This window comes from Saccopteryx leptura, chromosome 4 (genome assembly GCF_036850995.1).
Source record: "Saccopteryx leptura isolate mSacLep1 chromosome 4, mSacLep1_pri_phased_curated, whole genome shotgun sequence".
NCBI classification, from domain to species: Eukaryota; Metazoa; Chordata; class Mammalia; order Chiroptera; family Emballonuridae; genus Saccopteryx; species Saccopteryx leptura.
In genome coordinates this window covers 122,571,365-122,597,667 of record NC_089506.1, presented here as the reverse complement: position 1 = coordinate 122,597,667, position 26,303 = coordinate 122,571,365, and the positions used below count along the sequence as shown (strand labels likewise).

General features: G+C 42.6%; 1 protein-coding gene across 11 annotated transcripts in view; it reads right to left on the bottom strand.

Annotated features, from left to right (window-relative positions):
- The window catches only part of TNRC6C (trinucleotide repeat containing adaptor 6C), a 142,004-nt gene that overhangs the window by 91,569 nt on the left and 24,132 nt on the right, over positions 1–26,303 (bottom strand). For all 11 annotated transcript variants that reach the window (XM_066381362.1, XM_066381368.1, XM_066381371.1 and 8 more), the window contains exon 2: positions 135–234. In XM_066381362.1, coding sequence (XP_066237459.1) covers positions 135–197 — 63 coding nt within the window. In that variant the 5' untranslated portion in view covers positions 198–234. The remainder of the gene's footprint in view (positions 1–134; positions 235–26,303) is intronic.

The following is a 26,303-nucleotide window of genomic DNA, read 5'->3' as shown; positions in this document are numbered from 1 at the left end:
TTTTTTGCTAATTATAGATTTAGCATATTCATTTTTAAAAGTGATAAAATGAACTTCTGTAATGTAATGGCCATAACAATGCCAATGAGACACATGGTGACTACAAGACAGTGAAGTAGTAACTCCAGCCACACCTTTTTCTGAGCACCTTCCTTCTTTTTCTTTTCTTCCTGCTTTTTCTTTTTCTTTTCTTCCATCAAATGTTCCTCTTTTTGTGTTTCTTGTTCTTTCTCCCTATTAAATATAAAGAAAAGTGGTATTAGTATAAGTCCATCTTAAACCAAAAAGTAAAAACGCATGATATTTAGTAAGTTTCAAGTCAAACAGTGTTTCATGTGTGGTATGAGGACACTTTGAGAAGAGCTGTGAGAAGCAGACGCATCCCCACTGCTGGGACGTTCCTCTAGCACTGCAGCGATGTGCCCTGGGCTTCTGTCATGGTTCATAGGTCACTCATTCAGCCCACATCTGAACAGCAACCTTTTATTAGGCGATAAGGATACAACATGGAGGGAAACACAGCTCCCACCGTCCAGTCCCAGGCCAGTATTCCTTCAAGTGTTGTCTCAAGGACTAAAGTCATCAGAAACATGGGGCTACCTATTAAAATATATATATTCCTAGGTTCCACAGCAGCCCAACCAAATCAGGTTCTTTGGAGGTGTGACCCTTCCAACAGACACTATGTGCACCGGGCCTGCTGCCACTTGTTCCACCTGACACTTGTCTCTCATGGTCCTCCCAACTGGGACACCAAAGTTCTCCAGGCGCTGCATTTAATACCCTACTCCCTCTGCACACTGCGTGCCCAGCCATGCAGGTGCAGCTTGCCATCAGGAGGATTGTGACCAGGGTCCCCACTTCCTGTGAGCCCACGCAACTGGCTAATGGCTTTGATTTCCCAGGATGTCCCTGTGCTCTAGGCAGTGCTTCCTGCTGCCCAGCAACTACAGACCAGCTCTGGCCTGGGCAAACCAGGGCCTGCTCTGCCATCCAATGGGCTGCAACTATACCTTCTGCAAGAAGACTGAACCCCAGCCTTGGGGAGGGGGTGCTCTTCCATTCAGTCCTCCCTTGGGTACTCTCTTGCAGCCCCAGGTACCATAGTTTTCTACAGTTACTGTTTTACCAAAGTATAGTTCTTTTTAGAAAAAAAAAAATTTTTTTTTAATTCAGTGAGAGAAGGGGAGGCAGAGAGACAGACTTCCAAATGTGCCCCAACTGGGATCCACCCAGCAAACCCACTAGGGGGAGATGCTCTGCTCATCTGGGGCATTGCTCCATTGCTTAGCAACCAAGATCCTCTTAGTGCCTGAGGCAGAGACCATGAACCATCCTTAGCATCCAAGGCCAACTTGCTCCTATCGAGCCATGGCTGCAGGAGGGGAAGCGAAAGAGAGAGAGAGAGAGAGAAAGAGAGAGAGAGAGAGAGAGATGAAAGGGAGAGGGGTGGAGAAGCAGATGGTCGCTTCTCCTGTGTGCCTTGACCGGGAATCGAACCCAAGACATCCACACACCAGGCCGAAGCTCTATCACTGAGCAACGGGCCAGGGCCTAGTTATTCTTTACATCACACTTTCCCTGCTTATATCACCATATGGTTTCTATCTCCCAGCTGGACACAGACTGCTAGAGGAAGGAAGGAGGATTGAACATACAAAGCAGAAGGCACACATGCACAAAAGCCTCAGCAAAATATTGTCATCCACCCGTTAATGTCGATTTTAAATTGGTTTATTTTGGAGTATGTTTTTAATTTGTAAATGTGTTTAATATACAACTACATGCATAAGGAATTTCAACCTAGGGTCAGTTTGTACATACTTAAAGACTATCATAAGAAAAGTAATTTAAATGAACATGAGGAACAGTCTTCCTGTAAAACAGTGGTTCCCAGTCTTGGCTGCTCATCAAGATGATCTGGGAAGCTTTAAGAACTTCCCATACCAAGGCTGTAACCCTTTTCAGAAAATCTCCAGGAGTGGAACCTGGGCACCAGCCATTTTTAAAGCTTCCAGATGACTCGTGTTCAGCCAAGGTTGAGGAAAACTACTTTTAAAGGAGAGCCATACATTTAAGCAAGTTTGGAGAACAGTTACAATTCATTACCTTAGATGATACTTTCTAGGAATATTTTCAAGTTAAGGTGTGGAGACACTAAGAAATGTGCATTTACAACATCTTTATAAGGTACAGGCAAACCTGTGAGTGATGGGCTGATGTTGTCATCAAGCTGTGGCAACACAGCTCAGGAAAGAGAACAAATGAGAACCAGGCACGCAGTGGTCACCCACCCCTATTGCTACACTTTCTTAATCTACACACACAGCCCAGCAAAAGCTGTAAACTATCTCCAGATATTTAACTTAATAAAGCAGGCAAGTACAACTGCAGTATTAAAAGGTATTCAATAGAAGATGGAATAAAAATGACTTTTGATTAATCCTATTACTCCAATAATTAAATTAAAGTCAGCTATTTCCCCAGCAGTACAAGTTAAGGTTTCACTGTAACAGTGAGATAAAATGTAAATAAAGAGCTCATCTAAATCCCCTCAACTAGCAGTAATTTCTCCCACTTTTCATTAATAACTTAAAACAACCAACATCAAATTACATTTTTACTCTATAAAGTAATACATATTCATGGAAAAAACACACACAATATAACAGATATATTAACAACAAGACAGACTCCCTTTACCAGGGCCCCAGGCCCTTGACCTTAGAACAGGGGTCCCCAAACTACGGCCCGCGGGCCACATGTGGCCCCCTGAGGCCATTTATCCAGCCCCCACCGCACTTCCGGAAGGGGCACTTCTTTCATTGGTGGTGAGAGGAGCATAGTTCCCATTGAAATACTGGTCAGTTTGTTGATTTAAATTTACTTGTTCTTTATTTTAAATATTGTATTTGTTCCTGTTTTGTTTTTTTACTTTAAAATATGTGCAGTGTGCATAGGGATTTGTTCATAGTTTTTTTTATAGTCCAGCCCTCCAATGGTCTGAGGGACAGTGAACTGGCCCCCTGTGTAAAAAGTTTGGGGACCCCTGCCTTAGAGCTCCTCTATCAACAGCAACAGTCCTTCAGATAGCTGGCTGTAAGAGCGTCTCTCTACAGAACTAGACACTGCTGTCTCCTTTTGCCGGAATACATGGAGCTTGTCACTCACTCCCTTCTACATTATACTCGTTCTCACTTAATTACACCCTCCAATATACATGGGGAAGTGTCCTACACATCTCCAAACATTAGCTTGGATTGCTATCTCTTCACTTATCGATTTGAGACATTAGCAATTTAACCCCTAAGTGTTGGCTATGGATTTGGTTCTGACAGTACCCTGTCTTCCACCTCACAGTGGCTCTCAGTGAAATCAATGCATGGCATTATGTCCACTGCAGAGCAACGTGGCACACTGCAATTACATTTTACTTTTTGTATAGATGTTTTTCCTAGAATGCCTAATGGTTTTCTTTTTTTCTTGTACTGATTTCCTTACAGAAACTCTTTTTTTCCACACCCCCTTCTACCTCCAGTTAAGTGTGAGCCCTTCCCTTATTGCATTCCCAAACCTCTCCAGAACCATCAGCCCAGTTCACTCTGAACAGGGAGCTCTGTCAGCTTTTAACATCCTCTACTGTACCGAGTTTATTTTTAAAAATTTTTAATTGCGGGCCCTGGCTGGTTGGCTCAGTGGTAGAGTGTCAGCCGGTGTGTGGAAGTCCCGGGTTCGATTCCCAGCCAGGGCACACAGAAGTGACCATCTGCTTCTCCACCCTTCCCCCTCTTGCTTCTCTCTTTCTTTTCTCCTCCTCTCCTGCAGCCAGGGCTCAACAGGAGTGAGTTGGCCCAGGGCGCTGAGGATGGCTCCATGGCCTCCACCTCAGGTGCTAAAAAAATGGTTCCAGTTGCAACGGAGCAAGGGCCGCAGATTGGCAAAGCATCGCCCTCTAGTGGACTTTCCTGGTGGATCTTGTTTGGGGTGCATGTGGGAGTCTGTCTCTGCCTCCTCTCCACTCATTAAAAAAAAATTTAATTATGGTAAAATATAAATTTTACTATCCTCACCATTTGTAAGTGTACAGGCTCAGTAACATTACATTCACACTGTTATACAATCTCCAGAACTTGCAAAACCGGATGAACCTCTGTCCTTGTTAAACAACTGCCCATCACTCCCCCTCCCCAGCCCCTGGCAACCACCATCCTGTTTTCTGTTTTTATTGATTTGACTACTTATTGTGGTTTTGATTTGCATTTCCCCAACCATTAGTAATGTTGCACATTTTTTCACATGCTTGTTGGACATTTGTTTATCTTTTTGGAGCCTACAGTTACTCTTTCATCATAGTTTAATTATTCTTTATATAAAACTTGTTTGTACAAAGGTCCAATTTCCATCAACCCAGACTATTACAGTGGAAAGGAGGAACTTACAGACTAAGCAGAAAAAACTACACTTGCAAACTCCTCAGCAAAACTTCATTGCCCATCCATTAATATTGACCTTATAAGTTCAGTCATCCTGTGTCTTCCCTTGTTTTCCTCCTTGAGTTACACCCTTAATTTGCTGGGAAACCTCTTCAAGTTGTCTTTTCAAGAAAGGGTGTGTGGGAGGGTAATTTTTTGGAGACCATGCATATCTAAAAATGGTTTTAGGCTACATTTTCATTTCACTGATGACTCAGCTGAATATAGGTTGCAATCAACTTTGAAGGCACTGTGGCACAGTATTCTAGCATCTATTGCCTACAAGAGAAGCCTGATGCCACTGTGCTTTTCGATCCTTTTCAGGTGATTTTTTCCTAAGCCTTTCTTCATCCTTAGGATTCTGAGATTTCATGGTGATGTACCTGTGCCTTTCTACTCCATTGCTTGCTTAGCTTGGCTGAAGCTTTCAAGAGACATTTCTTTCCATTCTGTTTTCTTGAAAACATCTTCTGCTTTGTAAATGACAACATATTAAACCTTTTGGATTAATAATTTACAACATCTTTTATATTTTCTGCTCTGCTTTTTTACTACTGTAGTTCTCAACTTTCTGCATACTTGACTCAACTTGGTATTCCAATCCTTCTATGGAGTTTCTAATTCCATATTTAAAATTTTAAATAACTTTCTTATTCTCTGGTTGCTCTTTTTCCGTAACACTGTGTTCTTGTTTTTTTTTTTTTTTTTTCCTTTTTACTGACTTTACTGGGGGACATCAGTTAACAAAATTATACAGGTTTCAGTTGCATAATTCCACAACACATCATCTGTACACTCTATCATGTGTTCACCACACCAAATCAAGTCTCTGTCCATCACCATTGATCCCCCCATGCCCTCCTCTATCTCCCCCAACCCCCTACTCTGTTCTTGTTTTATGGATGCAAAATCATCTCTATTCCAGCTGAAGATAGTAATTAGGGTTTTTCTCAAGTTATCCTAAATTTCCTGTATTACTTTGTTTCCTTTCTGGATGTTTCTTCCCTTTGGATTCTTTTTGATGTAAGAGCCTTTTCACAATTGTCTGGTAATCTCTGGCTGTCCATTCAGGCTTTAAAGTAAGGCACCAAAAACCCACTCTGCTTTGTGTGCATGGGCTGGACTTGTTTCACAGTGGGATTTCTTTAGGGAGATCAGGTAGGGAGCCGACTGTTTTGTTAGAGCAGCCTCCAATACCAACCTGCAGCTTTGCCCTGATCACTAGTGCACTTTATCTGCAGTATAAGCACTAGACCCTAACTACCCAGAACTATTCCACTGCTCAAATATTAGATGTTGCTATTCTGCATCCTGACCTCAACTTCCCATCTTACTCTTTTCACGATATCTGTTCTTTATCTTTATGAAATCTATTTCCTACTTCCATTTTCTTCCAAGGTACATTCATCAGTTCCTTTCCTAGAAAGCTTAAACCTTAACACCATCTTATATGCTCACTAATTCAATTATTCAGGAACTATACAACTAACATACATTATTTACTGTGATTGACACCAGGAACAAAAAGAGGTATTGATTCTTAGCCAATATTTTCTGAACAATGGCATGATAAGTGCTCTGGGGTTTCAGGAGAGGAGAGAACAAGGCAGAGTTCATATGCTTTCAAGGCTAATCACATAAATAACGAGCCAAACGAATTAACACTGTTACAACTGCGAGATGTACAGATGCAGTAGGAGCACGGAAGATGGGCATCTAGGTCTACCTGGGCGATACCCTCCAGCTTGTGTTATCCTTGTTATAGTTAGGGGACTGTATGTACTGGTTTTAATAAACACTGTGTGCTGTAAGTATCTTGGTGGCAGACTATCTCCTACCTCTACGGCCCCAAGGAAAGTCTGTCATCATCCCAGACATTTCTGGTACCAATTTCTGCTCTATAATCTCAGCTGAAATTTATACTGGAGAAAATCTTCTATAAGTATACTTTCTTTCCTAGGGAAGCTTTATTTTTCTGAAGTGATCAAGTAATTAGTTTCCATCTACCTTTCAGGGCTAATAAGATTATAAACTTAGATTTCAAAGTTTTTGACCCATTGAAAAAGGAAGAAACTAATATATATCAACTATGTAGTCAATTAGTATTTTTTCTCTGTGGATAAGTTGTGAGGTTGACAAGTCAAGCTGCAAGTGGAATAAGGAAAAGTGATAATCAGATTGGGAGAATTTCATTTAAAAATTTTAATTTCAATTAAAAAAATAACATCTAATTACACGATTTTATATACACACACGCGTGTGTGTTTTCTTGTTCCTCATTTACTTGGCATCACCTTCCCCATTCTCTCCCACATTCATATCGTAGGTCGTCTTCTAAACCTCCCTTCTAGATAACTCATGCTACTCCCCACCCTTAGTTAACACCCCTTCTTCATGCTCAGGTATCAATGTGCAAACATACATACCCATGTATCTTTACAATAAATTTAATTTGATCACTGTTTTGCAAAACTTGGATTGTTATACTGTACAGTTTTTTGCATCTTGCTTTTCTCATAGGGGGAAGTGGGAGTGGGCAGGAATCTCTTTCCTCATGCCCTCCCTCAAATGATAGATTTAATCTATTATTTTTATTTTTGTATTTTTTCCAAAGTTAGAAGCGGGGAGGTAGACTCCTGTATGTGCCCGACCGGAATCCGCCTGGCATACCCACCAGGGGGCAATGCTCCATTGCAACTGGAGCCATTCCAGCACCTGAGGTGGAGGTTATGGAGCTATCTTTGGCACCTAGGCCAACTTTTTGCTCCAAAGGAGTCTTAGCTGCAGGAGGGGAAGATTGAGAGACAGAGAGGAAAGAGAGGGGGAGGGGTGGAGAATCAGATGGGCGCTTCTCCTGTGTGCCCTGACCGGGAATCGAACCTGACACTTCCACATGCTGGGCCGACTCTCTACCACTGAGCCAACCAGCCAGGGCCTAATCTATTATTTCTAATGTCTCCATAGTATACTATGGGGTACAAACATTTGTCATATTCTATTCAATTACTCCCCTGGTCATATTGTACAATTCACTTCAAGTTTATTACCAGTATGAGTAACTCCAGCTCTCCCACCTCCCACCCAGCTTCTGCTGAAAAGAACAGCATTGCTTTGATTGGTGTCTGTGACAGTAGCAGGGTAAACTAGGTAAGGAAAAAATTGGATATGGGGTTTGACTTCTGGACCCAGAGCAAGTCAAAGGGCAACTAGACATAAATTACCTCTACTTTGTAAGGCAAGGCACACTGTAATGGGTCCCTACTATACTGAAGTTTACTAAAAAAATATGTACCATTACCTGGATTTCATAATAAAAGATTCTTTTATTTTCAAATAGTTTAGTAATACCCAGATTAAGAGGCTTTGGTTGGAGAAAGTAGCAACTCAAATTTTGGAGGCATCTAGAAGAAAGAACTAGGAAGGAGGAGAGCCCCCTAAAGTGGGGGGGAGCCTCTATGGGTATCATCACAGTGTTCCTAGTTAAACTACATGTCCCAGAGAAACAATGATTTAAAAGATGAAATCATACAGGTAGACTGGGAATGTAGCCACCCCATGTAAAACTAAGCTGGCTGGGAAAATCTTCCAAATTTCCAGTTATTTTGTCAGTTAATTACCCCTTACATTTGCAAAAGAACAAGATTCAATAAAAGAGGGTGGGCCTTTTTTTTGCCTTTGAGGTTTAGTTACCAGAAATCATAAACATTTCTCATCCTGACTTAGTTTTACCTACAGGACCTGCCACCGTCTATGCTCTGAAATTATACTGGTTAGACTCGAATGTCATGTCATTAAAATGTCCATTCATTCATGTGTGCATGTGTGCTATATGTCATTACTTAGAAATTAGAATTTCCTGACACTGTTTAGGTTAGGAAGGGCTGGTAAAATGTTATTAGATGAAATTAAAAAGGGAAAGGGAAGGAAATGGTGTCCTGTCCAGTTGTTAAGTTCTTTTTTTTTTTTTTTTTTTCATTTTTCTGAAGCTGGAAACAGGGAGAGACAGTCAGACAGACTCCTGCATGCGCCCGACCTGGATCCACCCGGCACGCCCACCATGGGGCGACGCTCTGCCCACCAGGGGGCGATGCTCTGCCCATCCTGGGCGTCGCCATGTTGCGACCAGAGCCACTCTAGCGCCTGAGGCAGAGGCCACAGAGCCATCCCCCAGCGCCCGGGCCATCTTTGCTCCAATGGAGCCTCGGCTGCGGGAGGGGAAGAGAGAGACAGAGAGGAAGGAGGGGGAGGTGGGGGGTGGAGAAGCAAATGGGCGCCTCTCCCGTGTGCCCTGGCCGGGAATCAAACCCGGGTCCTCCGCACGCTAGGCCGACGCTCTACCGCTGAGCCAACCGGCCAGGGCCCAGTTGTTAGGTTCTTAATTTTTCAACATGTGTGTGTTGCAATCTTCCATGTGCAGGAAATAAGACTAGACCTTTGTGGGCAGTACATGAAGGATGTAACATAAAAGTCTTAGACCCCAAGGGCCGGAGAATCTAGTAGGAAAGGGAAGGCAAGGCCTGACTATTTGTTAAGACTATGGAAATCAACAAAATGATGCAGTGAAAAATGTAGGGTTGGATTCAGCGTCATAGGACAGGGTTCTAAAGTAAAGGTCACTTGCTTGTACAGGAGGTCAAGAAACTGAAGGCCCGAGTGCAGGATGGACTACTTATAAGAACTACTAAATCACTTGGTGTGACACTAGGACTTAGCATAGGCAAGGGAACCGTGGTTCTGATGAACAGAAGCAGAGGGTGGAAGAAAGTTTTTCTTTGAGGATGAAAGCATGATGTAGCCAATAGAGGCTCTAAGGTCTCCTGAGGTTTACGCCTTTGAACACTGCCCTCCCCTTGGGTGTGGGAGAAACCTGCAACTTGTTCCTCAGGATTAGAATTTGGGAAAGGTGATGCAATGCCACTTCCCTGACTACATTATAAAAGATCATCGTTCCAGCAGACTGGTTTTAGTCTCCCTGTCAGGTGCTGGCTACCATGAATCCTACTGCTGCAAGGAAATGAATTCTGCCAACAGCCTCAGTGAGCTTGAAAGCCCACCTTCCCAAGTCAAGCCTCCAGATGAAAACTCAGCACTGGCCTTGGCTGCATCCTGTAACAATTTACAGATTCAAAAAGCTCTCTGTACTCCAAACAGGATAAATTCAAAGAAAATCACACTCAGACATATCATACTGGGCACAAGCAGCCTGATTCCAAAGGGTCTGTGGTCCATGGTTCATATGACACTCTGGAAAAAAAAAATTATAGGAATAGAAAAGAGACTAGTAGCTGCCTGGGGCCAGGGTGGAGGAAGGTAATGACTGTAAGAGGTAAGTAGAGGGACTTTTCTTTGGAGGGTGATGGAACTGTCCTGAATCTTGATTGTGATGGTGATTTACACAGAAATACAGTGTCCGTAAAGTCACATGCACTTTTGACTGGTCACAGGAAAGGAACAAAAGACGGTAGAAATGTGAAATCTGCACCAAATAAAAGGAAAACCCTCCCAGTTTCTGTAGGATGATGTGGCAGCATGCGCACATGTGCAGATGATGACATAACACCGTGTATACAGCGGTGCAGCCCACGGCCATGCCTTTCGAGATGTGGACGGTACAGAGGAAAGTTCAGTGTGTTCTGTGGCTTGCAAAATTTAAATCCATGACCAAAGTGCAACGTGAATATCGGCGCGTTTATAACGAAGCGCCACCACTTAGGAATAACACTACTCGGTGGGATAAGCAGTTGGAGGAAACTGGCAGTTTGGTGGAGAAACCCCTTTCTGGTAGGCCATGAGTCAGTGATGAGTCTGTAGAGGATATACGGGATAGCTACCTAAGGAGCCCTAAAAAATCTGCGCGTGAGCCCACATTGAACTGCACTGAATAGGTATGAAACTGGGAGAGTTTTCCTTTTATTTGGTGCAGATTTCACATTTCTATCATCTTTTGTTGCTTTCCTGTGACCGGTCAAAAGTGCACCATGACTTTACGGACACACTGTACATACATTACATTTATATATACTATATATAGTTGTTGAAACTTGTATCACCGTACACCAGAGAGTGAACTATACTGTACATGTAAACTATAAAAATAAAAAGTAAATGAAAACAACAAAAAATTTTTAAAAAGAAAAAGATATTTATAAATGGTCATAGTGGGATGGGGGGTTCTAGAGAATGTTGAATCCCTCCCTCATGTACTCCCTCCCCCTCTCCATTCCTGGCCTGCTGAGAACTGAGGTTTCAATTAAATTGGGGGAAGGTGTGTACAGCATTAAAGATAAAGGTCCTTGTTTACCACAGGACCAGTGTACCAAAAGGCACAGAAGGAAGATTGGAGGAAAGTAAGAAAAACCTCAGAGTAGCAATGGGAATTGATCCCTGATTAGAAACAGGTGACTGTAGGACTTTTATTTTTAGAAGGATGAAGAATCACAGATCTGAGGAGAAGCAGACAAAAATCAAAAGGCCTCAAGGTAATTCAAAGAATTGCTGACTTGATCTTCATTTTAGCGCTCATAGGGACATCAGACCTAGGATTTTATTTCTCAAGACATACACACCAAAACCCAGCAGCACTCTCGGTAAGAATTACTGCAGTTTGATTGGCTAGATGTCATAAGAAGTAGTATCTCTTGCTTTTCACTTGATAACAACATTTTAAGGTGCTTGGTATATAACCACTGATCTAGGCATATCCCTTTTCATCTCACCAATGTTTGTCAACATCTGTTATCCTCTTCCATTGGCTTTTTGTCACAGAACAAGGAATGTTGCTCATTCTGGTTGGCTTTTCTCTACAATACAGCCAATTACTTCCGTTATTTTTGCCACTCGGCTTCCTTCACTCCTCCCTTTGGTAACTGTGCCCAAATTTAACTGATTTGTCTCAGAATGAATCAGGTTCAGTAGACAGTTTTAACCACTATAAAAATTGTTTCAGTATTACTATATCAACGTGTCAATTACAAGCATAGAGTTATAAATATCATGTTTGAAAACCTTTTCTTTATTTCATTTGAGTTTAAAGACACCTCAAATTAAGCCAGAAAAATGACACTATTCTGTTTAATGTTGCTCCATTTTTTTTTATTAGTCTATATGTCTTTTATTTATTTGTCAAGATTTAGTTTTTTGGGTTTTTTTTTTTTTGTTTTTTTTTTTGTATTTTTCTGAAGCAGGAAATGGGGAGAGACAGTCAGACAGACTCCCGCATGTGCCTGACCGGGATCCACCCGGCACGCCCACCAGGGGGTGATGCTCTGCCCCTCCGGGGGGTCGCTCTGCCGGGACCAGAGCCACTCTAGTGCCTGGGGCAGAGGCCAAGGAGCCATCCCCAGCGCCCGGGCCATCTTTGCTCCAATGGAGCCTCGGCTGCGGGAGGGGAAGAGAGAGACAGAGAGGAAGGAGGGGGAGGTGGGGGGTGGAGAAGCAAATGGGCGCTTCTCCTATGTGCCCTGGCCGGGAATCGAACCCGGGTCCCCCGCACGCCAGGCTGACGCTCTACCGCTGAGCCAACCAGCCAGGGCCAATGTTGCTCCATTTTTATAGTCAATGTATATAATGACACCGACTATGTGTACTTTAAACATGCTTACAGTAAGAAAAGCAAGTCTCCAACCAGTACCTCAGACACAGCAGTCCTTGGCACATCCTGGTGCACAAGCTATGAGTGGTTATGAAAAATGAACAGAATCAGCCCTGGCCGGTTGGCACAGCTGTAGAGCATCAGCCTGGCGTGTGGAGGTCGTGGGTTCGATTCCCGGTTAGGGCACACAGGAGAAGTGCCCATCTGCTTCTCCACCCTTCCGTCTCTCCTTTGTCTCTCTCTTTCCCTCCCACAGCCAAGGCTCCATTGGAGCAAAGTTGGCCCGGGTGCTGAGGATGGCTCTGTGGCCTCCACCTCAGGTGCTAGAATGGCTCCAGTTATAACGGAGCAATGCCCCAGATGGGCAAAGCATTGCCCCCTAGTGGTCATGCCAGGTGAATCCTGGTTGGGCACATGCAGGAGTCTGTCTGCCTGCCTCCCCGCTTCTAACTTCAGAAAAATATAAAAAATACAAAAAAAAAAAAAAAAAGATCTCACAGTTTGCTAGAGAATGAAAAAATATACATTGTACCCGATGATAAACTCACTATCTCCAAATGCGTCTACTTCCACTACTAAGGAATGTGGATGAAAGGCACCGTGAGGGCTGTTTATTGATCTGTTGCCTCTCAGATCCATGCTCAGCTTCCTGCCCCATCTGAGACAATGATGGATATCTGGGCCACTAAACGGTTTTCTTCGCCAGCAGGCATGAAGTGAAGCTGTCTTTGCAGGGGGTGCCACAAAGACAGTAGAAGCAGAGTGCTTTGCACCTGCAGGCCACTGCAGACCCCACCCCCACTCACACCTCCCAATCCAGCAACTTCTCCTTTCGCACCCTGCTCAGTGACTTCTCTGCCATCTTGTGAGTCACAGTTGTGCCCAATCCAATGAGGTCTAGACCTCAGCCTGGGGGAGCAGTTACTCCTTTTGCCCGCTATTCCCACATTCTTTATAAAGTTTTCTTTACTTCTGATTGGCCAATTTCTCATTACTTCAATCCCCTAGTACAGTTAGCAATTCTTTGTATTAACCTTTCCCTCATCACACTACTGTATAGTTTCATTCCTCACTGATAGAAAGAATCCTTAAATTATTTCAATCCTGTCAAAAACCTGGAGACTTTTTCATACTGTCACACACACATAAATAAAATTCACAGATATGCCTAAATGATATCCAAGTATAAAATTATAGATTAAATTTAATTAATAACTGTAAAGCCAGGAGCCAGGGCCAGGCCCACTATCACAGCAGCCTGGCCAGTGCAGGTTCGCATTGGATTCGGACAGTTGGTAAAGAAACAACGGAGCCACAAACTGGTGGGCCATAGTCTTTAATCCTAGCTTGCACCCGGCGGGCAAGTAAAAACACACACTGCGCTCCAAAACCCACTCACATTCAGTGCTCACAAAGCCACTGACTTATCCGAGTTTCCTAGAATCAAAGGTTTCTAGGCTCACCAGCCTTATTCTCCTCAGTTCCCCATCTCCTTCCTTATCCCAGATACAAACTCTACACAAACTGGCATCTCACTCAGCACTCCACCATCTTGGCTGCTTCTCCTGGCCACATGGCCTCTTTCTGCTCTCTGCTCTGCTCTCTCCTCTAATGATAATCTCAGGAACCAAGAGGGCCCAAGCTCCCGTTCTGCCCCTATTTTATAGTGTAGCTTCACAACCTTTAATCCAATATACAAAATAGGGAACTCTCTAATACAAAGTCAGTTCTCTGAGGCATGATTGGATTGTACCGCCCCACATCAAAAAGGGTGGGAAAGGCTTAATCCCAAAACCAAGCCGCAGGCTACAACGATCCTGCCTGCCCAGAGACACACATTAATATCACCTGGGTAACGCCATCTTTAACAAAGTGAGCATAATACATTTTATCTGCCCAACAATAACCCACAGACGCAAAACATCAAAACTGATGGAGAAGACTTTGTTTGCCTGACTTTGACTAATATTACTTGCCTGATATATTTTTTTAACTCCATTATACTTCTACTGTCTAAAACTTGTGGCACACTGTCTACAATTCTGTGAGCTAAAAGGGCTGTTAACTATAGATTCAGTTTCAGGAGCCATAAATTACCTTGTGCTCAAAGTTCAATTCTGATTTGGGAGAGCAGGCAAGGGCGCAAGATGGGCTCAGTGACAGTCACTGTGAGGGGAAAGGCAGATATAAAAAGAGATGATACCACCCTTCACCCAGGCCCTGGATCTGGAAACATCTGCAAAGTCCAGGTTTGCAGGGCGGACAGTTAGAAAAGAGGTCTCAAGGGTGTGTACTGGATGGAGCTGATAAGGGTCTCAAATGCCTGCCTGAGCAGTTTCTATAGTGAAACCTAAAGTAGAAAAAATTATGGGGCCAATTATATTTGTACAGAAAAACACCACAGGAACTAAAAGGATTATTAATATTTTACATTAAAAATGTAAAACTGCCTGACCAGGCGGTGGCACAGTGGATAGTGTTGAACTGGGACACGGAGAATCCAGGTTTGAAACCTGGAGGTCATTGGCTTGAGCGCGGGCTCACTCAGTCTGTGGTAGCCCCCCCAGTCAAGGCACATATGAGAAAGTGATTAATGAACAACTAAGGTACCACAATGAAGAATTGATGCTTCTCATTTCTCTCCCTTCCTATCTGTCTGTCCCTATCTGTCCCTCTCTGTCACCAAAAAAAAAAAAAGGTAATAACTCATTACTTCTGTGTAAAGCCATCAGGCAGGGCCAGGGCCACTATCACAGCAGCCCAGCTCATGCAGGTTCGCATTGGATTCGGACAGTCGGTAAAGAAACAGCGGAGCCCAAAACTGATGGGCCATAGCCTTTAATCCTACCTTGCACCCGGCGGGCAAGTAAAAACATACACTGGGCTCCAAAACCCAGTCACACTCAGTGCTCACAAAGCCACTGACTTATCCGAGTTTCCTAGAATCAAAGGTTTCTAGCTCACCAGCCTTCTTCTCCTCAGTTCCCCATCTCCTTCCTTATCCCAGATACAAACTCTACACAAACTGGCATCTCACTCAGCACTCCGCCATCTTGGCTGCTTCTCCTGGCCTCCTCCACGTGGCCTCCTTTAGCTGCTGGCTCTACTCTCTCTGCTCTCTCATGCTAACCTCAGGAACCAAGAGCCAAGTCCCGTTCTGCCCCCATTTTATAGTGTAGCTTCACAACCTTTAATCCAATATACAAAATAGGGTAGTTTCTAATACAAAGTCACTTCTCTGAGGCCTGATTGGATTGTACCGCCCTACAGCAAAAAGGGTGGGAAAGGCTTAATCCCAAAACCAAGCCCCAGGTTACAACGATCTCCAACACACATTAATATCACCTGGGCGATGGCCTCTTTAACAAAGTGAGCATAATACATTTTATCTGCCCAACATTCTGAAATGATGAGGAAGTAAACCTACCTCAAAAATATGTTATAGGAAAAAATACTACTTTTTTATTTTTAAATACACAACAGATTAACATAGCCAAAAAGAAAAAAATGTCTGGCCAGAGATCCTAGGGGAACTAGTTAATTAAGAAAAAAAAAATGTTCTAAAATTTGTGTAAAGCCAGGAGGCAGGGTTAGGGCCACCATCAAAGCAGCCACCCGGCCCATGCAGGTTCGCATAGGATTCGGACAGTCGGTAAAGAAACAACGGAGCCACAAACTGGTGGGCCATAGTCTTTAATCCTAGCTTGCACCCGGCGGGCAAGTAAAAAACACACACTGGGCTCCAAAACCCAGTCACATTCAGTGCTCACAAAGCCACTGACTTATCCGAGTTTCCTAGAATCAAAGGTTTCTAGCTCACCAGCCTTATTCTCCTCAGTTCCCCATCTCCTTCCTTATCCCAGATACAAACACTACACAAACTGGCATCTCACTCAGTACTCCGCCATCTTGGCTGCTTCTCCTGGCCTATTCCACGTGGCCTCCTTCTGCTCTGCTCTCTGCTTTCTCCTCTCTCATGCTAATCATCCCAGGAACCAAGAGCTCTCTCCTCTAATGATAATCTCAGGAACCAAGAGCGCAAGCTCCCGCTCCGTCCCCATTTTATAGTGTAGAAATCCAAACCCTTAATCCAATATACAAAATAGGGAAGTCTCTAATACAAAGTCACCCTCTAAGGCATGATTGGATTGTACCGCCCCACATCAAAAAGGGTAGGAAAGGCTTAATCCCAAAACCAAGCCCCAGGCTACAAGGATTCTGCCTGCCTTTAGCCCACCCCAACACACATTAATATCACCTGGGCGACGGCCTCCTGTGTTATCTTTAACAAAGTGAGCATAATACATTTTATCTGCCCAACAATTTGCCACCCTGTTCTAAAGATAAACCAGGTTTGGTCTTTAGTCATAATCTCACAAATGCAAAGCAGTGAGGTGCTGGACCAGTTGGAGACCCTGACTTGCTTAGTCACATACTTTGTAACTAATAAATATTTACTAGTCATAGATTGTTGTTTCTGCACTGAAACTATTTCCTGGATACCACTATCTTAAATCAACTCTATTTTTTTTTAAAGATTCTATTTATTCACTTTAGAGAGGGAAGAGAAAAAGAGTGAGAGGGGGAGAGAGAGAGAGAGAGAGAGAGAGAGAGAGAGAAGGGGTGAGGAGCAGGAAGCATCAACTTCTATATGTGCCTTAACCAGGCAAGCCCAGGGTTTTGAACCAGTGACATCAGTGTTCCAGGTGGTTTATCCACTGAGCCATCACAGGTCAGGCTTAAATCAACTCTAATACTCAAAATATGTAAACTTGTATGAACAGTGTACCCATTTATATTTATAAAGCAGCTTTAAAAAGCAAATGTTTCCTATTACTCTCACAAAGTCAACTTATTGCTAGTTTACCACAACTGTGGCTTTTGATTTCTTAGAAAAAAAAAAAGTTTAGAGTTTACCTCCTGAAAGGACTTTCATGGGACCGCACCTAGTAATAGATCAACATAGCTAACTCAGAGCTAACCTACAATTTGCCCTATAGTGAAAGCAAGTAGTTCACCAAATTATGTTACTATTTATGATTCATTTCTTCTCCCTGTCCTTTATGCCCTCTCACTAACCATGAGAACACACACCAGTTTGTAAAAGAAAAAGTTTTCCTAGCATCCAGATCCTACCACATGTTTTTCAGGGGGCACCTCACACAAATGACATAGAGTCAAGTGCTAGACAGCTTTTTTCTTGCCGTAGAGCAGGGTCGGGAACCTATGGCTCGTGAGCCAGATGTGGCCCTTTTGATAGCTGTATCTGGCCGCAGACAAATCTTTAATGAAAATAATAATGTTAAAAATATAAAACATTCTCATGTATTACAATCCACTCATTTCCTACCGCTCATATTCATGGTTGCGGGTGGCTGGAGCCAATCACAGCTGTCCTCCGGGACAACACCAAATTTTTGTTGGATAATGTGTAACCTACACGGGTCGTTGTATGGCTCTCACGGAATCACATTTTAAAATATGTGGCGTTCATGGCTCTCTCAGCCAAAAAGGTTCCCGATCCCTGCCCTAGAGAATGTGAAAGGCGGGGCTTTAATAAACCTCCTTATAACCAGAAGCATAATGAGAAAACTCAGGGAACTCTCAAAAACTCAGCAATTCTGGGGCACCAAGGCAACACTCCTCCACAGATACCAAATTCAACTGCTAAAACACTAGGGCAGTAGAGAGTTTGAGGCTGTAGTCTTAGGAAAAACTAATAATAGCAATAGTGGTCATTTACTAAGCACCAGGCTACAAAGACCTTTAAATAGATGATCTCATTCACTTCTCAAAACAATCTTGTTGCAATGGACATCTCCTGCATCTTAGAGGAGGGGAATCTGAAACTCAAAGGATCCCAGTGAGTAAATAGCTCAATGGGACAGATAGTCAGGGGCAGAGCTGTCAATCAAGCTGAGGTCTGACTGCATCTCTCCCATATGCCGCAGTCATCATACCACAGTGCATCCCAAAAGAGCACATACTCTTTACTGTAGCCCAAGAGTGCGAGCATCTGCTCCAGACTTAAGATGGTATGGCTGACCTCATTTTTTTTTTAAATTGACGAGCCCAATCAAGACAATCTCTGAGATGATACATTAGTTACAGTATAGGCAAAGCTGCAATATCGAAGATACCCCAAGATGTTTCTCCCCCACAGTCCAGAGGCTGGCCAGGCATCTCTGTTCCATGAGGTTATCTAAGGACCCATATTCATGTCATTCACTAGAAAAGGAAAAAGAGAAATTGGAGAGCAAATCATTTTCTTTTTTGAGCATGCCCTGGAAGTTCACATATTTCTGTTCATATCCAATTAACCAGAACCAATTCATATGCCCTAACTAGATAGGAGGAAGTCTGGGAAAATGTCTCCAGATGTGCCCATCTAAAATTTCTTCCAAATAGAAGAAGGGGATAATGCTCAGGGATAATGAACAATTTGTAGAACTGACAGATGACCTGCCCACCTTTACCTGGAAATAGTCTTAGTAATGCCTCTATAGGACGATTGAGGATCACCAGGTTCCCAGTAAATCTTCCAGAATGAATGTTACAAAATGCCAAATTTTATGTAATATAAAATACCTTCAAATATAAGACAATATTTTCTGCACCACTAAAAAAGAAAAATGCTGCCCATAACACCATGATATGCTGATGTCTATAAGATACATACCAATTTCAGAGATGTTAAAAGTGAGAAAAATGTGTCTCTCAGAACAAATGCAGTATGCTCCTGAAACAACAAATCAAACTTATCTATCCTGTGAAATAACTGGGTAAAAATCAATAAAATTTTAGAAGACAAATGATTATAGTTGATATTCAGCCAATGTCTATAACAATATAAATAATATATAAGGCTATATCTGCACTTCATGAATTTAAAAACACCAACTCAGTTCTATGGAAAAGACAGCTACTTTCCTACGCGACGAGACAGTATTCCGGCCTTTTCAGGAGAGTACAGGTTTCCCAAGGAAGTAAGCTAAGTTCTGAAGGATAATGAGCTGAACTGGCAGGGGGACAACAGGATGTTGGGGAGTGTGGCACGGGAGACAAACCGCAGGATGATCAGTGGGCCTAAAGCATGGGCACAATAAAGAAATGGCAAGAGCAAGTCTGGTCATGTAGACTTAGGTTGAATCTTTAGAACAATGAGAAACCACTAAAAAATTTTAAGCAAGAAAATAACAATTATATCTGTGCTTTTACGAGACCATTCTGGCATTTATATGGAAAATGGGACTATAAGAGGGTGAGTAGAAGAATGGAAACCAGTGAGTAGTAGGCTCCTACTGTCAAAGCGAGTTTAGACTTGGGGGTAACAAAGGATATGGGGACAGAAAGCAGGGTTTAAAAATATTTAGGCCTGACCTGTGGTGGCGCAGTGGATAAAGCATAGACCTAGTACGCTGAGGTCACTGGTTCAAATCCCTGGGCTTGCCTGGTCAAGGCACATACAAGAAGCAGTTACTATGAGCAGATGCTTCCTGCTTCTCCCCCCGTATCTCTCTCTCCCCTCTCTCCAAATATCAATAAATAAAATCTAAGAAAAAAAAAAAAAAAGACTGGCCCAAGAAGCTGCAGTCATTCAAAAAAAAATCTCTTTAGGAGATAAAACAAACAACTCAGTGATTAACTGGATATGAGCACAGGGAGGGGGAGGAATCAAGAGCAGCCCTCAGGCTCTCACCAGAGTGACCAAGGGTGCCAATGGCACCGTCCCCACCGAGATCAACACTAGAGGGGATGTGCTGGGTCTGAGATGCTTGAGCATAAGACGGGATGGGCGCAGGCAGCCAGATATATCACGCTGCATTCAGAGGAACACCTTCAGGCTGGAGAAAATCTTTGGAGATGTCAATGTAGAGATATAAATCAAAGCCATAGCCATACAAGAGACCAAGTAGAGAAGTGGTTAGAGTTAACAGAAAAGAGGGCCTGGGCCAGAGGCTTAAGGACCATCAACATTTAAAGGTCAGGCTCAGAAGGATGAGACAGTCCTTCAAACGTCCATCCATCACTTATGCATCAATTATTTATTAATGCCTGGCCACAACATGCCAGGAGTCTGGTATAGGTATAAAGATATCCAGAGAACTAATTCTGGTTGTAGACATGCCCACAAAGTGGCAGTAACTCTTCTATGACCTAAGCGTACTGAGAGTGTATTGTGTGCCAGACCATGGCTGGTCCTGCCTTCAGAGCTCACATTTTAGAAAGTTCCAGTAAACACACATCTGCTTGAAATGAAGATGATGCAGATGTAGCTCTTACATTTTATTTTATTTTTTTTTGTATTTTTCTGAAGCTGGAAACAGGGAGAGACAGTCAGACAGACTCCCGCATGCGCCAGACCGGGATCCACCCAGCACGCCCACCAGGGGGCGACGCTCTGCCCACCAGGGGGAGATGCTCTGCCACAACCAGAGCCACTCTAGCGCCTGGGGCAGGGGCCAAGGAGCCATCCCCAGCGCCCGGGCCATCTTTGCTCCAATGGAGCCTCGGCTGCCGGAGGGGAAGAGAGAGACAGAGAGGAAGGGGGGGGGGTGGAGAAGCAAATGGGTGCTTCTCCTATGTGCCCTGGCCGGGAATCGAACCCGGGTCCCCTGCACGCCAGGCCGACGCTCTACCGCTGAGCCAACCGGCCAGGGCCTCACATTTTAATATATACCCTTGCCTCTCTCAGGTAAAAGTACAGAAAGCTTCCCTGAAAATTAATGTATTTCTCCCATTAATGGTTATTCATTTGTAGGCACAGGTACCATAAAAGAGATTTAAACATTCAGCACCCAAAGAACAATGTTCAACACTGAAAAAGCAATTGTGTAGTTTTAATTCCAACAGAATAAGTCCTTACAGCCTGAAATACAAACAGTAGCACTTAGTGGAAAAGATGCTAATTATCACCAAGCCCTTTGGAGTCTAAATATGCTCAGACAAAAGAGAAAAGCAAGGCAGGGGGTTGCTGTGAGTTTTAACCAGGGTGTCAGAGCACAGGAGCAATCTCCTGTGAAAACAGATGAACAGATGGGTAGATGCAGAGAAGAAATTCTGATGTTGGGAGAAAGAAGCAGTGAAGAGTGAAATGCAGGTAAGCATTGCCAATCAGCAGAGCACCGAGAGCATGCAGTCGGCTGCCATCTGAACTTACACTCTCAGTAATGTTGGTTCAGTTCAGGGAATCCTCTAAACTTAAAAAAAATAAATGGTTGAGATAATTCTTTATATAAAATTTTATAATCTGCTTTTTCCATTTATAACAAGGTATTCTCATACTAAACAAGCTTCATAAGTGTATATGTATGTGTGTGTGTGTGTGTGTGTGTGCGCGCGCGTGCTCACGCGCGCATATAATTTTTTTTTTTGTGACAGAGACAGAGAGGACAGTTAGTCACAGACAGGAAGGGAGAGAGATGAGAAGCATCAATTCTTTGTTGCAGCATCTTCGTTGTTCATTGATTGCTTTCTCATATGTGCCTTGACCGGGGGCTACAGCAGACTGAGTGACATGACCCCTTGCTCAAGCCAGCGACCTCAGGGTTTCGAACCTGGGTGAGTCCTCCACATCCCAGTTTGATGCTCTATCCACTGTGCCACAGCCTGGTCAGGGATAAGTATAATTTTTAATGACAACACAATACTGTCATTCTGTAGACAAATCATAATTTTCTTAACAATTCCCTGTTGTTTATTTACGAGTTTCCATTTTATATTATTTTAATCACTAATCTCCTTTCACGTAGTTTGTTCTGTGTTTGTGATTATTGTTTTGAGAGATTTCCAGGAGATTTACTCAAAAAACTATAAATAAGGGTTTCAATACTTGTAACAAAACTGTTATGCAAAAGCATTTTAATAATCTATATTTTTACTAAGAGTACAAGCATTCTTATTTGAAAATACCCTCTCAAGCACTGAGCATTACAATTTTTTCTTCTTTTTAAAAAATTTTACTTACTGATTTTAGCCTGACCAGTGGTAGTGCAGTGGATAAAGCATCAACCTGGGACACTGAGGATCCAGGTTCAAAACACTGAGGTCGCCAGCTTGATTGTGGGCTCACTTGACTTGAGTGTAGGCTTACCAGCTTGAGCATGGGATCACTGGTCATTTGGAGGCCCCTTGCCAAAGCATGTATGAGAAGCAATCAATGACCAACTTAGGTGCCGCAACAAGAGTTGATGCTCCTCATCTCTCTCCCTTCCTGTCTGTCTCTCTTTTGCTCACTTTATTTAAATTTTTTTTTTACTGATTTTAGGTGGAGAAGAAGGGAGAAAGAGAGACACAAACATCAATCTGTTTCTATATGTGCCCTGTCGGGTCGGGAGATTGAACTGGCAACCTCTGCACATTGGGATGAATGCGCTGAGCTATCTGGACAGCGTATTACAATTTTTAATCTTGGTTAATCAGATAGAAAAAGTATCTCAACTGGCTTTAATTTACAATTCTTTTATTGTTATTATTTTTTTTAGGCAGGGAGGCAGAGAGACTCCCGCATGCACCCTGACCAGGATCCACCTGGCAAGCCCCCTACAGAGCAATGCACTACCCATCTGGAGCATTGCTCAACTGAGCTATTTCAGTGCCTGAGGTGAAGCCATGGAGCCATCCTCAGCACCCAGGGCCAATTTACTCTAACTGAGCCAGGGCTGTGGGACCGCAGGAGAAAAAAAGAGAGAGAGGGGAGAAGAGAGGAAGGGGAGGGGTGGAGAAGCAGATGGTCACTTCTTCTGTATGCTCTGACCAGGAATTGAACCTAGGACTTCCACACATTGGGCTCATGCTCTACCACTGGCAGGGGCTACAATTCTTTAATTATTAATAAACTTATTTCCCCATATTTGTTAACTGGAATGAATTTGTTTTCTGTGAATTGACTATATCTTCTGGCCTATCCTTTGGGTTCTTAATGGGGTTTTTTTTCTTTATCAATTTATAAAAGCTTATATGTCAAATATATTAGACCTTTTATCATGTCACTGTAAGTAAGCATTTTTCCAATTTTAATTTGCCTTTTAATTATTTTTGGCATTCAGAAATTTTAAACTCCCATAAATTCCACAAAAAAAACTTTTATGAAATTTTTAGTGTAGAAATATTCCCTGCATTTATTTTTCTTTCCTAGATTTCTTAATTTTTTTTATACAGATGATGATTTAAAATTTATTTGGGTGTATGGTAGACACTGGATTTACTTTGGTTTCTTTGTAAATCAAGCAGCCAGCAGAGTGCCTGGGCATCACATAGCACCGCAGGAGTAAGTGACCCTTTCTTTCTCTACTCATTTGTGACGTGGACTCTTCCCGGATCCAAGTCACATATAACAGACAGGCCTGAAGACCACCTGCCCCATTAGTAACTGTGTGGTCCACCAGGACCACACTATTCTAATTACTCCAGTTTTAACATTTTTTTGGTAATTTGTCACTAGTTTCCCTCATTACTTTTTAAAAAATGATTTAAATATGCTTTTATGCTTCCAGATGAAATTTATAACAATAACAAAACAATAATTTTGTCATGTTCCAAAAGAAAAATATGTATCTTTAAATTAGAATTGCTTTAAACCTACAAGTTAACCGAACTGAAACCACTTAAGGATTTAAATTTCCTACTTGAGCAAATCTGTTTATTTCTTTCCTCTATTATTTTCTTCATATTTATTTCCTATACATAAGAAGCTCATTTCTAGGAATTTTATATTTTAGTGTTATTATGTATAGAATCAAATATTCTTTGTGTTATCTAAATGGTTATCACTGATAGGTATCTAGTCAGGTTACTGATTTATCTATATTGAATAAAATAACTCTTTAGCTGATCATATTGGGTTTTCTGTGTATACAGTCTATAAATAAAAATAATCTTTTCGCCTTTTTATTTCTTATTTCTATTTTATACTGTAGTAAGCAGCCAAGAGATTCAGCCCCAAGATTCCTGGCCTCTGGAATCCCAGCTCCAGTATCCCAAGGCTGGATGTGGATGGACTTGAATTTGCATAGATTGGGAGATGAGAGAAAATTAGCACCGTCCATTGCTTTGGCTACTTGGTCTCCATATATATCCTCTACACCAGGGGTCTCAAACTCAACTCAGCATGTGGGCCGCAGAGCAAGATCACAGCCGTTCGGTGGACCGCACTAGGTCTACAAAAGGCAACTGTTATGCAACACTTTTCTCACTGTTGAAAACAAAAAAAAAATCAGTACAACAAGCACAATCGTACATGCAGTTTACTCAGTGTCACAAAACGACCAGAAACTGTAGTTCGCATCACAACTGCTGTTAACTAAGCTAATATCTAGCTAGGATGCTAGAGAAATGAAAAATACAAGTAGGCCCCTAGGCTTACTTAATTTTATCCAAAATATTTTGAACTTCGTGGATTAGTCTGCGGGCCGCACAAAATTGTTCGGCAGGCCGCATGTGGCCCGCGGGCCACGAGTTTGAGACCCCTGCTCTACACACTGAACTACCTAAAGCATCAAAACAACTGTTTCTACCCAACAGTATGCACTTATCTTCCTATAAAGGAAGATGCTCTCATCTCCCCAAAGTGAGGAGCCACAGTCCTAACACCCATTATATCCATCACTGGTTTTATTAATTACTCCTTAAATTCAGTACAATCTCACTAAGTATTCTGTTCTTTAAAAACTACATTGTCAATTTAACTTCCAACAATTTGGATACAAAATAAGGGAAAGAAGAAAAAAAGTTAAACATAGAGATAACAAGGAAAGAAAAAATATGCTAAATTCTCAGTTCTGTACCTGGTCATGAGATCATGAATGGTGTCTATGCCTTTTTTTTTTTAATCCATCCCCTATTTTATTTTTGTCCTAAACAGACCCTAGCCAGTCAGGGTTGTCAACATGACAGAATGACCCAAACCTTCATTCCTGAAGAATCTGACTCAACAGACCTGCCTTGTGGGGAAGGGTTTGGGGGTCTTGCAGATTTTCATTACTTTTTAACATTCAGCACAGAAGTACTTACTAAGAGACACTTCAGCAAGTCCCCAGTTACAGACATAATCTTTCTTGTCCCTGCTGTGTAGCATCACCTACATTTTTCCTTAATTATCATGGTTAAGCACTCCAGTCAGTAAAGTAATAACCCTTTTGGTCCAGGCCCATAAAGAGCCCCAAATGGATGGCAGTCTAGCTACATTCCAATTCAATGGAACTATTCAGTGTCCTCCAGTAGAGGCATTCCCCACCTGGAAAGTATGAATACTGTACACGACCAATAGTCAGGCTGTTGCAGGTATTCACATGCAGGTTCCCATTGGATTCGGGCAGACGGTAAACAGTGGAGCCAAAAAGTGGTGGGCCGTTCCTTTATTAAAATCTCGCACCGGGTGACGAGCAAACACATAGGGAAAACACTTCCCTCCGGTTCCACAACCAGGAGAATCTTCTCCGGTTCCTCCTAGAATCAAGGCCCCACCAGTCTCAGTGGAGCTCGCAAAAGCCCCTCACCTCTGGTTCCCCATCTGCATACCTCTCCCTTCTCTGTAGAAACTGGCTTCTCCTTCAGCAGCCTCTGCATTCTCTCTGCTCTCCCTGCAAAACATGGCTTCTACCTCCTTCCATGCCTCCTCTCCTTTCCTTCTCAAAACTTTCGGGGGAGAAACCTCCAGAAACATTAGCAAAACAATGGCCTTTCCCAAGCAGGAAGGTAATTTGCAATTTCACAAATCACATACCTGGCACTGCCCAGCACCATTTTTGAACATTAAAGTGAGCAAACCAAATACAAATTTTACAAACTCATTTGCCCAACAAACACCAAACCCCAGCAGAACTCAGGGCTGCTGGGATGAAAAGCAGGAAGTCTATGAAGGAGTTAAGGTATAATAACAGTTAGAGACTGCTCATAGGGTTTCACCAATGTGTGTGATTAAACAAATATCCTGCTCTTCCTAATTTGTGTAAAAGATGAAATAGTGATATTTTTTGCTTTTTTGTATTTTGAAGCTGTTTTATGTGCACACAAATTTCTTGATGGACTATGAAACCTTCGTTTCTAGTCTTGCCTTGAAGTCTACTGTTTGATATCACTTAAATTGATCATCTTACTACACTTGTGTCCCATCTAGTCTATGTTCCACTTTCTTCTCCTCTTGCTTGTCTTCTTTCAGTCCAGTAAGTATTTTTTTTTTTTGTATTTTTCTGAAGCTGGGAACGGGAGAGACAGTCAGACAGACTCCCGCATGCTCCTGA